The 11,876-nt window shown below is 64.3% G+C and overlaps 1 protein-coding gene across 3 annotated transcripts; it reads right to left on the bottom strand.

Annotated features, from left to right (window-relative positions):
• Positions 1–6,322: 6,322 nt before the first annotated feature.
• LOC102945078 (E3 ubiquitin-protein ligase MARCHF5) lies at positions 6,323–11,792 on the bottom strand. Of its 3 annotated transcripts, none has more exons than XM_043536373.1 (7): positions 11,664–11,792; positions 10,587–10,754; positions 8,811–9,013; positions 8,337–8,467; positions 7,876–8,059; positions 7,337–7,506; positions 6,323–6,676 (listed from the first exon to the last, which is right to left on the bottom strand). In XM_043536373.1, exons 2-7 carry the CDS (start codon positions 10,589–10,591, stop codon positions 6,509–6,511), a joined length of 861 nt encoding a protein of 286 aa, XP_043392308.1. In that variant the 5' UTR covers positions 10,592–10,754; positions 11,664–11,792; the 3' UTR covers positions 6,323–6,508. The 3 variants fall into 3 exon arrangements, with proteins under 3 accessions (XP_043392308.1, XP_043392310.1, XP_037742054.2); XM_043536375.1 differs by having other exon boundaries at positions 11,653–11,712; XM_037886126.2 differs by lacking the exons at positions 10,587–10,754; positions 11,664–11,792 and adding an exon at positions 9,716–10,061.
• Between the last annotated feature and the right edge of the window lie 84 nt (positions 11,793–11,876).

Here is an 11,876-nt window from a genome sequence, read left to right as displayed (position 1 = left end):
GGAGCCCTGGAGGGCGCTGGGAGCCAGGTGGCGGGAGATGTCCTGGGCTCTGCCTTGGCTGTGCCCTGGGGTGGGACCGGCAGGTGGCCGGGGGAGGACGAGCCGGAGAAGCTGGGGGTGCCCCCCAGGGGAGCAAGGGGGGCTGATAGCCCCTCAGGAGCTGCCTGGGGAGAGGTTGCCATGGTGCCTGTGTAGTTGCCATGGGGTCCCACCACACCCCGGTGCCCCCCGCTGCAGAGAGCCCTGCCCCGGCCCCAGCCCCGCTGGGAGACGCAGCCAGCCGTGGTCCCACCAGAGCCTCCAGTCTCCATAGTGAGGGTTGCCAGGGAAACAGTGCCATTTCCATAGCAACCGTGCGTTCTGCTTTCCCTTGCCAAGGGCCAGCTGGCAATAGGAGCTGTGGGTGGGGGGCAGGGGGGGCACGGCGCTGAAGTGGGCTGGAGGGGGGCAGGCAATTCCTCCAGGCCCCTCACTGGGCCTGTGGAACCAGCCCCATTCAGAGGGCCAAGGCCCGATTCACTTCTCCCAGCCGGGTACCCCGAGCAAGGCAGCCCAGAGCCTGGGGCAGCTGAGCCAGGGAGCTGCCCGAGGCCCCACCCTGGATCCCACGGGGCGTCCCCCACAGCCAGGCTGGTCCAACCCCCGGGACATCAGTGCGGACAGGCCACGCCGATCCCCCTCCCGGGGCAGTGCACACTACCCCCTAGGCGACACTCCCTCCCCTGCAGTGGCGTAAGCCCCCTTGGGCTATGTGCCGGGCATGTCTCTCTGAGGCACTTCCCCAGCCCTAGGAGCTGGGCATCTCGCCGCCCGCTGGGGAGGCAGGGCAGCCCCTCTCCCCCCGGACCCCGCGGGCAGCTGACATGGAGAGCCTGAGCCACAAGGGCTTGAGGAGGGTCAGTGGGAGTCCGACACCTAAATACCATTGAGAGTTGGACAAAGCGATGACCAAGGTGCCGGGGGAGAGCAGGGAACTGACGCAGGGTTTCCCAGGTGCACCCACTGGGCCATCCGGCCCCCCTCTGTGGCAGGCCCTGTTCCATCACCAGCCTCCGCTTTCTGCCTGGGCCCTGCGGGCAGCTTCCCAGGGGAGGAGAGCCCAGAGGGGCCAAGTCTGGGTTACGCTGAGGGTCACTTTGATTTATGCTACCTAGGCCAGGCCTAGGACACAGCACCTCTACTGCACTGCCAGGCAGCCTGGCCATGGGGATGAGACCCGCCTACCTGACATGGGCCTCCAGGGTGGGGAAATCTCAGCATGGCAGAGGGCTCTACGTGTCTCCTGCTTTGTTATAATCCTCTGGCCTTGTCCAATCACTTTCCTCTGAGGATCTCAAAGTGTCTCTCTCACCTTCATCCGCTGAGCCTCTCACGGTAGGTCGTTATCCCCATGTTAGAGGTAGGGAAACTGAGGCACGGAGCAGGGTCATGCAGTGAATGGAACAGAGCCTGGGTCTCCCACTCTGACCAGACTACATAGCGCAGCAGGGTTAGAGTTGGAGGGGTCAAGATCAGAAGGGAACAGCTCACCCAATCTGACCCCCTGTATATCCCAGGTCGCTAGCACCACCCGCACCCACACACCCAATAACCACAGATCCCAGCCCGCGGGAGCCCGGGCTGGCATGTGCCCCAGGCGGAGAACAGGAGGGACTGAGGTGCCCGATGCCCCACAGTGGCAGGGAACGATGATGTGAGATACACCCTGGCAAGGGACCCACTCCCCACGCTGCAGGGGAAGGTGACAAGCGCCCAAGATCCCTGCATCTGACCTGGGGAAAATTTCTTCCTGACCCCGCCCAGGCCACCAGGGAGACCTGGGGGTGTGAGCCAGAGCCGGCCAGCCACGGGCCTGAGACAGAGAGAGCCCGGTGCCCCCGCAGAGCCCGGCCCTCCCCACGGGCCCATCTCCAGCTGGCACCCCCCCCATGCTTCAGAGGCCAGTGACTTAAAAAAAACCTCCCAGAACACAATGGGGGGGGGACCCTCCCTGACCCCCACTAGCGGGAGGGACCCAGGTTTGATGGAACCACTAGCCCACGCTCCCTCTGCCACCAGCGCTCAGTGGGGAGCCGGTGGCTCCCAGCCGTCCCTTCGGCTTTCGAGGAAACCCCTCGCATTCAGCACAGCCGGGAGGCGGCTGCTCCTGCTTCGCACCCCTGCAAACGGGCTCTTCACGCTGCACGGCCAAGGCCGAACGCGAGCCGGGGCCAGAACGCGAAGCTAGAGGAGTTTAGACTAAAATAGGGCATGAACCTTGGGCTCGGAGGGTAACGAACCCCTGGGCCGACTCCCCCGGGCCGGTGGCTTCTCCGCCCCGGAGCCGGTACATCAAGGGCTGGTTTTCTAGCAGACCTGCCCAGGAATGACCGTGGGGCAGGTCTCTGGCCTGGGCTATGCAGGGTCAGGCTGTAACCACACCAGATCCTGGGCACCCCCACGTGCCAGCAGATCCGGCGCTAGGAAAGCGCTGGCCGTCGGTGCCCTCTACCGGCTGGTCCGTGAATCTGCCAGCTGGCATCGCACATAGAATCACAGCCTATCAGAGCTGGAAGGGACCTCAGGAGGTCATCTAGTCCCACCCCCTGCTCAAAGCAGGACCAACCCCAACTAAATCATCCCAGCCACGGCTTTGTCAAGCCTGACCTTAAAAACTTCTAACGAAGGAGATTCCACCACTTCCCTAGGTAACGCATTCCAGTGCTTCACCACCCTCCTCATGGAAAAGTTTTTCCTAACATCCAACCTAAATCTCCCCCACTGCAACTTGAGACCATTACTCCTTGTTCTGTCATCTGCTACCACTGAGACCAGCCGAGCTCCATCCTCTTTGGAACCCCCCTTCAGGTAGTTGAAAGCAGCTATCAAATCCTTCCCCCGCACCCCTGCTTTTTTTCTGCAGATTAAATGAGTCCAGTTCCCTCAGCCTCTCCTTCTAAGTCATGTGCTCCAGCCCCCTAAGCATTTTCGTTGCCCTTCGCTGGACGTTTTCCAATTTGTCCACATCCCTTCTGCAGTGGAGGGACCAAAACTGGACACAGTACTCCAGATGTGGCCTCACCAGTGCTGAATAGAGGGGAACGATCACGTCCCTCGATCTGAAGGCAACGCTCTTACTAATACAGCCCAAAATGCCATTAGCCTTCCTGGCAACAAGGGCACACTGCTGACTCAAACCAGCTTCTTGTCCACTGTAACCCCCAGGTCCTTTTCTGCAGAACTGCTGCGTAGCCAGTCGGCCCCCATCCTGTAGGGATTCTTCTGTCCTAAGTGCAGGACTCTGCACTTGTCCTTGTTGAACCTCATCAGATTTCTTTTTGCTCAATCCTCTAATTTGTCTAGGTCCCTCTGTATCCTATCCCTACCCTCCAGTGTATCTACCTCTCCTCCCAGTTTAGTGTCATCTGCAAACTTGCTGAGGGTGCAATCCACACCATCCTCCAGGTCATTAATAAAGATGTTGAACAAAACCGGCCCCAGGACCGACCCTTGGGGCACTCCACTTGGTACCGGCTGCCAACTAGACACGGAGCCATTGATCACTACCTGTTGAGCCTGACGATCTAGCCAGCTTTCTATCCACCTTATAGTCCATTCACCCAGCTCATACTTCTTTAACTTGCTGGCAAGAATACTGTGGGAGACCGTGTCAAAAGCTTTGCTAAAGTCAAGATATTTCATGTTCACCGCTTTCCCCGTATCCACAGAGCCAGTTATCTCATTATAGAAGGCAATCAGGTTGGTCTTGCCCTTGATGAATCCATGTTGACTGTTCCTGATCACCTTCCTCTCCTCCAAGTGCTTCAAAAGGGTTTCCTTGAGGACCTGCTCCATGATTTTTCCAGGGACTGAGGTAAGGCTGACCGCTCTGTAGTTCCCCAGATCCTCCTCCTTCCCTTTTTTAAAGATGGGCACTACGTTAGCCTTTTTCCAGTCGTCCGGGACCTCCCCCGATCGCCATGAGTTTTCAAAGCTAATGGCCAATGGCTCTGCAATCACATCCGCCAATTCCCTCAACACCCTTGGATGCATTAGATCTGGACCCGTGGACTTGTGCACGTCCAGCTTTTCTAAATAGTCCTGAGCCTGTTCTTCCACCACTGAGGGCTGCTCACCTCCTCCCCATGCTGTGTGCCTATAGTAAGATGAGGCCCTGAAACAGAAACCCTTGGTATCGGAGGCCCGGTAGGAGGCCTAAGGCCTGGGCTAAAGTAATGGTCAAGACTTTGCTGACATAAAGCACAGTTAAGCTGTGAGCCAGAGGCCGGCCCTGCTCACAGACGCTGGCAAGCAGAGGGCTGATGTTGCATAAACATATATCTAAAGGGGGCTGGATACCAGAGCCATACACAAATGGTACAAGAACATTCTCATACCGTCCACAGAGATAACAAGGACGGGGGCAAAAGGCTAGGATGATGGAGAGAGTTGTTTTCTCCGAACCAACATGTTCAAGGCGAGAGGCGGCACCTTGCTGCGTAGAAGCGTGGTGCGTTGTTACGTAGCAGGGCTGCACCTCACTACGTCAGGGGCGTTCTGTAACTTGTTTGTACCTGTGTATAAGATACATCCCCGACTGGATGTCTTTGTCCGGCCTAGGGGGCAGTGGAAAGTCCCACCATTGATTGAGCTGTGTCCCTTGTCAGGGAGCACATAGGGACTAGCAACAAACCGTATCTAAGTTATATGAATCGGGGAGATAGAGACTGTGTTTCTCTTCGACAATAAACCTGCCCGGGTGCCTTCGTACCTCACCAGAGTCTGTGGGCTCTGGGGGTTGTCTCGGGGTCTGCTGCGTCAGCGATCCGCGCAGAACCGGGGCAGCACACAGAGGGAACACGCACGCAGCCGACTGGTATCGCCATCGCACAGAGCAGAGCACCACACCGGTGGCACCGCCAGCGATGCTTCCCCAAAGGGATTAAAAGTCCTGCCCGCCCGGGAGAGGGCACCGTGCTGGGGCACCCTGCCCTGGGCCAGGACTGACGCGTGGCCAGGGGGCTCAGGCCCCGAACACAGCCTGGTTGGCGCACTGCCACCCCCGCCCTCGCTTGGCCGGCAAAGCCCTTTGTACCCCGCTCACCAGCGCCCCCGGCAGAAGAGCCTGGCAGCTGCTCCCTGCCGGGCTCTCTGGGCCCGGCGCCCAGGGTGGGTTGCTCCAAGCCCCCAGGAAGTCTCCCCCGGCCCCAGACGACACTGCCTCGCATGGATGCGACCCACCTCCAGGGGGCGCCAAGGGAGCTCAGCCCAGTCACCTGCTGCCCCCCTGCAGCTTGTCCGTGGGCAACTGCCGGGGGCTGTTCCCAGCTCCAGCGCCCCGGCTCAGGCCTCGATGCAGCTGGGGGATCCGGGGAGAAATGCCGGGGGGTTCCCCGGGGGTAACGTGGCAGCCAACGTAGCGAGCGGTACGAGCCGCAGCAAAGGAGCTGAAAAGCACCCGGGAAAGGCGCAACCCAAAATCACTGGCACCAGGACGATCTAGGCTCAGGCCTGCATCAGCCGCAGGGCCCGTGGGAGTCAAGCCCCCGGTATGATCCCTGCTCCATCCCAGGCTCCAGGGAGCTTGGCTACAGGGGGGTGAAAACTTCACACCGCAGGGCGGAGCGCCACCGCCCTCCCCCCTCTGTGGACCTGGGGGGCCAGGGACGGCTCTGTCCCCGCTCAGGGAGGTGGAGGAGGAAACCCCTCCCGGCTGCAGGAAGCGCCCACGTGGCCTTCGGCAAAGCGGGGCGAGAGCCCTGCGGATAACCAGACTGAGTGCCAACTGCCCAGACACTGCGGGGACGGGGGCTTGACAAGTACCAGGGACGCGGAGAGGTGATGGGCACCTGCCTCTTTGGGGCGAGTCCCTCTGGGGACCAGCCACAGACAGTGTCCCAGAGCCGGGCACCAAGCTGGCGGGACCCCAAGTCTTAAAGAAATTCCAGCTGTGCCCTGAGCTGAGCCAGCCAAGGGGGCTGAGGTTTGGTCTGGCAGCAGCTGCCCCACCCAGGCCAGGCAGGAGGCAGCAGCTCAGCTGGCAGAAGGATAAATAAGCTGCAGCCGACGCCTTGGTGCCCCCTCGCCAGGGAGCTCTGGGGATGGGCAGCAGAGCAGCGAGGGTGGGGGCTGTCAGGCCAAGTGCCGGCTGCATGCCCCGGGGGCCAGCCGCTCACGGCTCTCCCAGGCCAGAAGCAGCCAGGGGCCACCGAGGGGCCGAGCTCCCAGGGTAGCCCCCTTGGCAATGCTCCCAGCTCCACACGCCTGGGGGAGACGGGCAGAGGATCAAGTCACACAGCATCAGGGAGAACCGCTCCCAGGAACGATGCCCAGACACACCCTGCGCCATTCAAACAAGGTTTGTATTTCCAGTGGCTATTTATAAAGGGGGCAGGGCCAGGGCCAGGCGTGGGAGACAGGAGACAGCCTCCCGCCGGGGGGCCCCAGGGCAGGGCTCTGCCCCCCTGCTGTGACGGCAGGGCACAGCCCGACAGGCCAAGGACCTGCGGGCAGGGGCCAGGCTCCAGGCCTAGCTGAGGTTGCCCTCGGTGCCGCTGTCCTCGTCCGGGGGCGCGGGGCCCCGCTCCAGGCCCGGCTCCAGGTAGTCGAGGATGCGCCGGTCGGCCTGGAGCAGGTACTGCTGCTGCCTGAAGTAGACTTTCAGCACCCCCTTGATGGCCACAAAGGTGATGCCGCCCTGTGGAGGAGGGGCAGAGATGAAGCCAGCTGCTGTGCCAGTCCCATGGCTCTGGGCAAACCCTAGCACCACAGCCCCCCCGCCAGCTCCCGCCCCCCACTGAGCACCAGAGACAGGGGCTCCCCCCAGCCCTGGGCTCCCCCCAGCTCTGCCGGTGCCCCCCCCAGCCCTGGGCTCCCCCCAGCTCTGCCGGTGCCCCTCACTCCTGACCCGCAGCCCCAACTCCCCCCAGCTCTGCCAGTGCCCCTCACTCCCGACCCGCAGCCCCCTGCTAGCCCAGTCATGGGCTCCCCCCAACTCTGCCGGTGCCCCTCACTCCCGACCCGCAGCCCCAGCTCCCCCCAGCTCTGCCAGTGCCCCTCACTCCCAACCCGCAGCCCCCTGCTAGCCCAGCCCTGGGCTCCCCCCAGCTCTGCCGGTGCCCCTCACTCCCGACCCGCAGCCCCGGTGGTGCTCCCACAAGCACAGTGCGGGCGGCGGTGCCAGGCTGGCCTGCCATTTCCACGGCAGCGAGCAGATCACAGACCGCCGAGGTTTCCCAGCTCGGACTCCCTGGGCCCGGGGTTCTCAGGCCAGGAGTCTCCAGCTCCAGGTGCGACAGGGCGCAAGCCGCACCTTGAGCGCCCCGCAGCGGCTGGCACAGCCCGGCCCCGGACTCACCAGGATGGTGCGCTGCAGGCTGGAGTCCACGTGCCGGAAGAGGAGCCTGCCCACCAGGCTGGCGATGGTAGGAAACACCAGGGCCCCGCACAGCGAGCGCGAGAGGGACGTGTGGTCGCCCTGGGGGCGGGACTCAGCCAGCGGCCCCGGGGCCACCGGGCGCCCAATCCCTGGGGAAACGGGAAGGAAGGGGAAACTGAGGCAGCGATTGGTCACTGCCACCTGGCCAGGGGGCTCAGACCTGAACCGCTCCCCACACCACCCCCTCTGCCCCAGTGGCTGTCCCCCACCCCTGCCAGCGCTCTGCCCCTTGTCACTGTCTCTCCTCCCCCTGCCAGGCCACCCGCTGATGGCGCTACTGCCCAGCTTCCCCTCCCCCCACAGCTCTGCCCCCTCAAATCCCTTCGCTGCCAGCCCGCCCCTGTCTCGGCTCACTGGCAACCATGCCCACCCCCGCACCAACCTTCCCACCCACCAGCCCCACCCAGGGCAGCCCCAGAGCACCACCAGGCCCTCCCCGCCACGGCGATGCCCCGCACCTGGCACCAGGGCCTGCAGGGCCTGCAGCTTGCTGGAGTACTTCCGCCAAACACGCAGCACGTAGTCCTCCCAGCGGATCAGCCTGCCCAGCACCAGCACCACGGGGATGGTGGGCAGCCCCATGAGCAGGAAGAGGGGGTCTGCCCGCTCCATCACATCCAGCCCCTTCTTATGGCCAACCACCTGCAGCCGGGGGAGGAGGCAGCTCAGAGCCCGCGCCGAGAGTGGGGCTCCCCATGCTGGCTGGGCCGGCCGCACCCCGCAGCACGGGGCATGGGCCTTCTCAGGCTGGGCTCACAGGGCAATTCCCAGCAGTGCCAGCTTCCTCCATGGCCCCAGCCGTGCCCTGCCGCAGCCAGCCTGGCACCCGGCAGCACCCACTGGCACAGTCACTCCATGCTGGCGGAAGCAGCAGCCCCGGCTCCGCTCGGGCCCCCTTGGGGCACCCCCAACACGTTACCTGCATCACCGTGACGGCCCCATAGGTGACAGCCGACCAGTACACCGTTCCCACCACGATGCCGGCCATGGCGAAGGGGCTGGCTCTGGACAGGATCCGGTCCGCCTGGTGGAGGAAATAGACCAGGGGCCCTGCAGGGAGATCAGAAACTCAGGCCACGCCATGTACACCCCCGGCGTTCCCTGGCCCAGCCGGCCGCGGGGGAGACTCCAGGTGGCCCCCACCCGCTCACGGGCAGGATCCCAGGGCTCTCAGCCCTTCCCCGCCAGGCCAGGAATTTCCCCCGGCCCATTTCACAGGCTAGTGGGTGGAGCACAAAGTCAGGAGCCAGGGACATGCCAGGGCAGGGCACTGCGCCAACCTCTGTGCTCCAGGCAAAGCCTCCCCAGACCCCCTCCACTCTGCCCCTCATTGACCCCATCGACCCCGCGCGCCCAGGCAAAGCAAGGCCCGGACGGGCCCCGCCGGGCTCACCCAGCTTGGGGAAGACGATGCGGTATTCGGTGCCGCACTGCGGGCAGCTCACGCTGCCCGTGCTGTTGCCCTTCTGCTTCTCGTCCAGCCAGCGCTGCAGGCAGGCCTGGTGGATCCATTTGGTGGAGCCTTTGCAGCGGCAGGGGCAGACCCACTCGGCGGCCCGGTCCTCGCGCTCCGTGGCGAAGCAGACCCAGCAGTGCCTGGAGAGCAGAGAGCCCGTCAGGGCCCCGGGCGCCCCCGGGCACCGCAGTGCAGCGCGGGTGGCAGGGCCGAACTCTGGGCCACCCCACCCCAGGCGGGGGGATCCCTAGGGGACCCAGCGCCCCTGAACTGCCGGGTCCCCCGCCCCAGCACCCTTCTCCAGTCTCACCCCCATCCGGATCCCGTCCCCATCCGGGCCCAGGCTCAGGGCAGGGCAGCCGGGACCCAGCCCCCTCCCAAGCGCCCCCAGAGCCAGGCGGCGGGAGGGGAAACCCGCGGGGCGTTCCCGGGGGGAGGGGTTCGGGCTTGGCTCCGCCCGGGGGGAGAGGGGGGGCGTTCGGGACGGGACGGGACGGGACGGGGGGGGGGTCGGGTCGGCTCTGGCCCGGCAGGAGGGGGGGGCGTTCGGGCAGGGGGGGTTCGGTTTGGCTCCGGCCCTGGGGGGGGGGTCGTTCGGGCCGGGGTGGGTCGGTTCGGCTCCGGCCCGGGGGGGGGGGGGGTTCGGCCCGGCGGGGGGGGTCGGCTCGGCTCGGCTCGGCTCCGTCCCCGGGCGGGGGGCGCTCGGGACGGGCCGGGGGGGGTTCGGGCTCGGCTCCGGCCCGGGGGGAGGGGGGTCGTTCGGCCCGGGGGGGGGTCGGGTCGGGTCGGCTCCGGCCCGGGGGGAGAGGGGGGTTCGGGCCGGGGACCCCCCCAGCGCTCACCTCTCCTCGGCCGGCTCGGCCATGGCGGGCGGGCCGGTCACACCCCCGGGCGGCCCTGGGGCCCGGCCATCGCCGGCCCCCGGCCCGAGCGAGCGCGCAGCCAGCCGCGATCCGCGGGGCGCGGCCCCTGCGCCGAGCTTGGCTGGGTCGGGTCCCGGCTCCGGTTTCGGTTCCCCCGCGGCGGCTCCGCTGCGCCTGGCTCCGCTCCCGGCTCTGGCGGAGCTTGGCCCGGCCCTGGGGCGGTTCCGCAGCCTTGAGCCCGCCCCGCAGACCCAGGGCCCGGCGCTGCCTGGTCGTGAACAGGCCCAGGGGTGCGGAGCCCAGTGCCGGGTCTGGCCCGGGCAGGGCGCGCACAGCCCCGACCGTCTAGAGGCCCCGGGCAGGAGGGTTAATCCCAGCTGGCTCTTCTGTGGGTGCCATCATACAGCTCTCCTCGGTCAGCAGCCTTATGCCCATTTTGCAGATGGGGAAACTGAGGCACGACGAGGGCTACGATTTGACCATGGTCACCCAGCAGGCCAGGTGGCAGAGTCTGGCCCGGAAGCCTGCGCTCCCCAGGCCCAGCTCAGTGCAGTATCCCTTAGGCTACACTGCCCCTAACGTGCCAGGTTTGTGCCAGGGAGGCCCGCCCTGGCTGGAATGGCACCTGGCGCAAACATCGCCTGCTTGTATCACCGGCTGAAAGCAACACGGGGCTTGATGGCAAAACCGCCATGGACTTCCCTTGGAGCCCATGCACCCAGTCCAGGCCTTTCGCACCCGAAACTTCTGCAGCCACATCCCAAGCCTGCATTACACCGCGATCCCACCCATCGGTGCTCAATTTCCGGGCCCGCTATGAACACCACCCACGGCTTGAATTGTTTCTCACAACATCCCCCGCAAACAGTCCTGGAAGACAGCGTCACGGCCCTCGTTGGTGCGGGACGTCCTGTGGGTCTGCAAAGCCAGAAGTGAGCATCCAGGGTTTCCCAAGGCTGGCAAAGAGTTCTGTCGAGATGGCGGACAGCGAGACGTGGCACGCGGGTTTGCGGGGTTTCTAAAAAAAGTGCAAAAACTATGAGCTCTGGATGGCATTATGGGATGGAGAAAGGTATGCTGGAAACTTGATCCCGAGGTCCCAGAGATTCCTTTCTATCCCATGACACTTTGAAAAACTTTCCTAGGTTAGGCCCCGATCCTGAGATCTTGGAGGAGCTTGCAGGACCGAGGCCTTCCTGTGAAACTACCATGGACTTCCCAGGCCATCAGCGCTGCAGCCTCTGGGGGCATCCAGGATCTCTTGCTCCTGGAAGGAGGACATGCAAGTCTGGGATGAGGAATCAGAAGAGAAATGATCGAAGAGACACGAGGTCCCATCCCCCCAGGACCAGCGCAGGAAAGTTCTCTGCTGTCTACACTCTATGATTAATCCTCACCTATGGACCCGCCTAGAAAATAAACAGAGATCCGGCTGGTGTTTCCAGGCTTTGCCCTTTGGCTGAAGGTATTAGAACAGTAGCTTATATTTCTATATTGTGTTCCAGCCAATATACTGAAATGCAGCCACCTCTAGAGTGGAACGCAACAGACGTTTAACAGAGCACAGGAACACCACATAATTGTTGGGGTCAGGCGGTGAAGAGGTGTGGGGCCTTGCTTTGCTCAGCCAGTTACTCTCATTGATTTGTCTCGCTGTGGTGCCAAGGCGTGGCCGGGTACAGGCCTGGAGCAGGACCCCGTCATGCCAGGGGCTGTACAAACACGGAACAGAAAGGCTCCCTGATGTGCGGGGAGGTGGGGTCAGAGGGGACCATCATGACCATCTAGTCGGACCCCCTGCCCCTGGCAGGCCACGGCCCCTCCCCCACCTCCTGCCATGGGGATCCGGCCATTAGCCCATGCACCCCGCGAGCCCGGCACAGACCCCGGACCCAGCTCAGGACCCTGACCCTGACCTGATACCCACAATGCAACGGGACAGCGGCTCCTGCCACCCAGGGGTGGGTGTAGGCGGGGAAGAGGTGGAGGGGGAGGGTGGGTCGCACATGCGCAAACGCCTCCGCTCTCTCCCCCTTCCCCACCCTCCAAGCCGGCGGGGAGGGGCGGAAACCGCGCACTGGCCCCTTAAGAGCGGAGCCATGACGTCACCCTCTCTACGCCGGGCAACCAGGCTTGATGC

The sequence above is a fragment of the Chelonia mydas genome, chromosome 26, assembly GCF_015237465.2.
Source record: "Chelonia mydas isolate rCheMyd1 chromosome 26, rCheMyd1.pri.v2, whole genome shotgun sequence".
NCBI lineage: Eukaryota > Metazoa > Chordata > Testudines > Cheloniidae > Chelonia > Chelonia mydas.
This window is presented reverse-complemented; position numbering and strand designations above follow the sequence as displayed.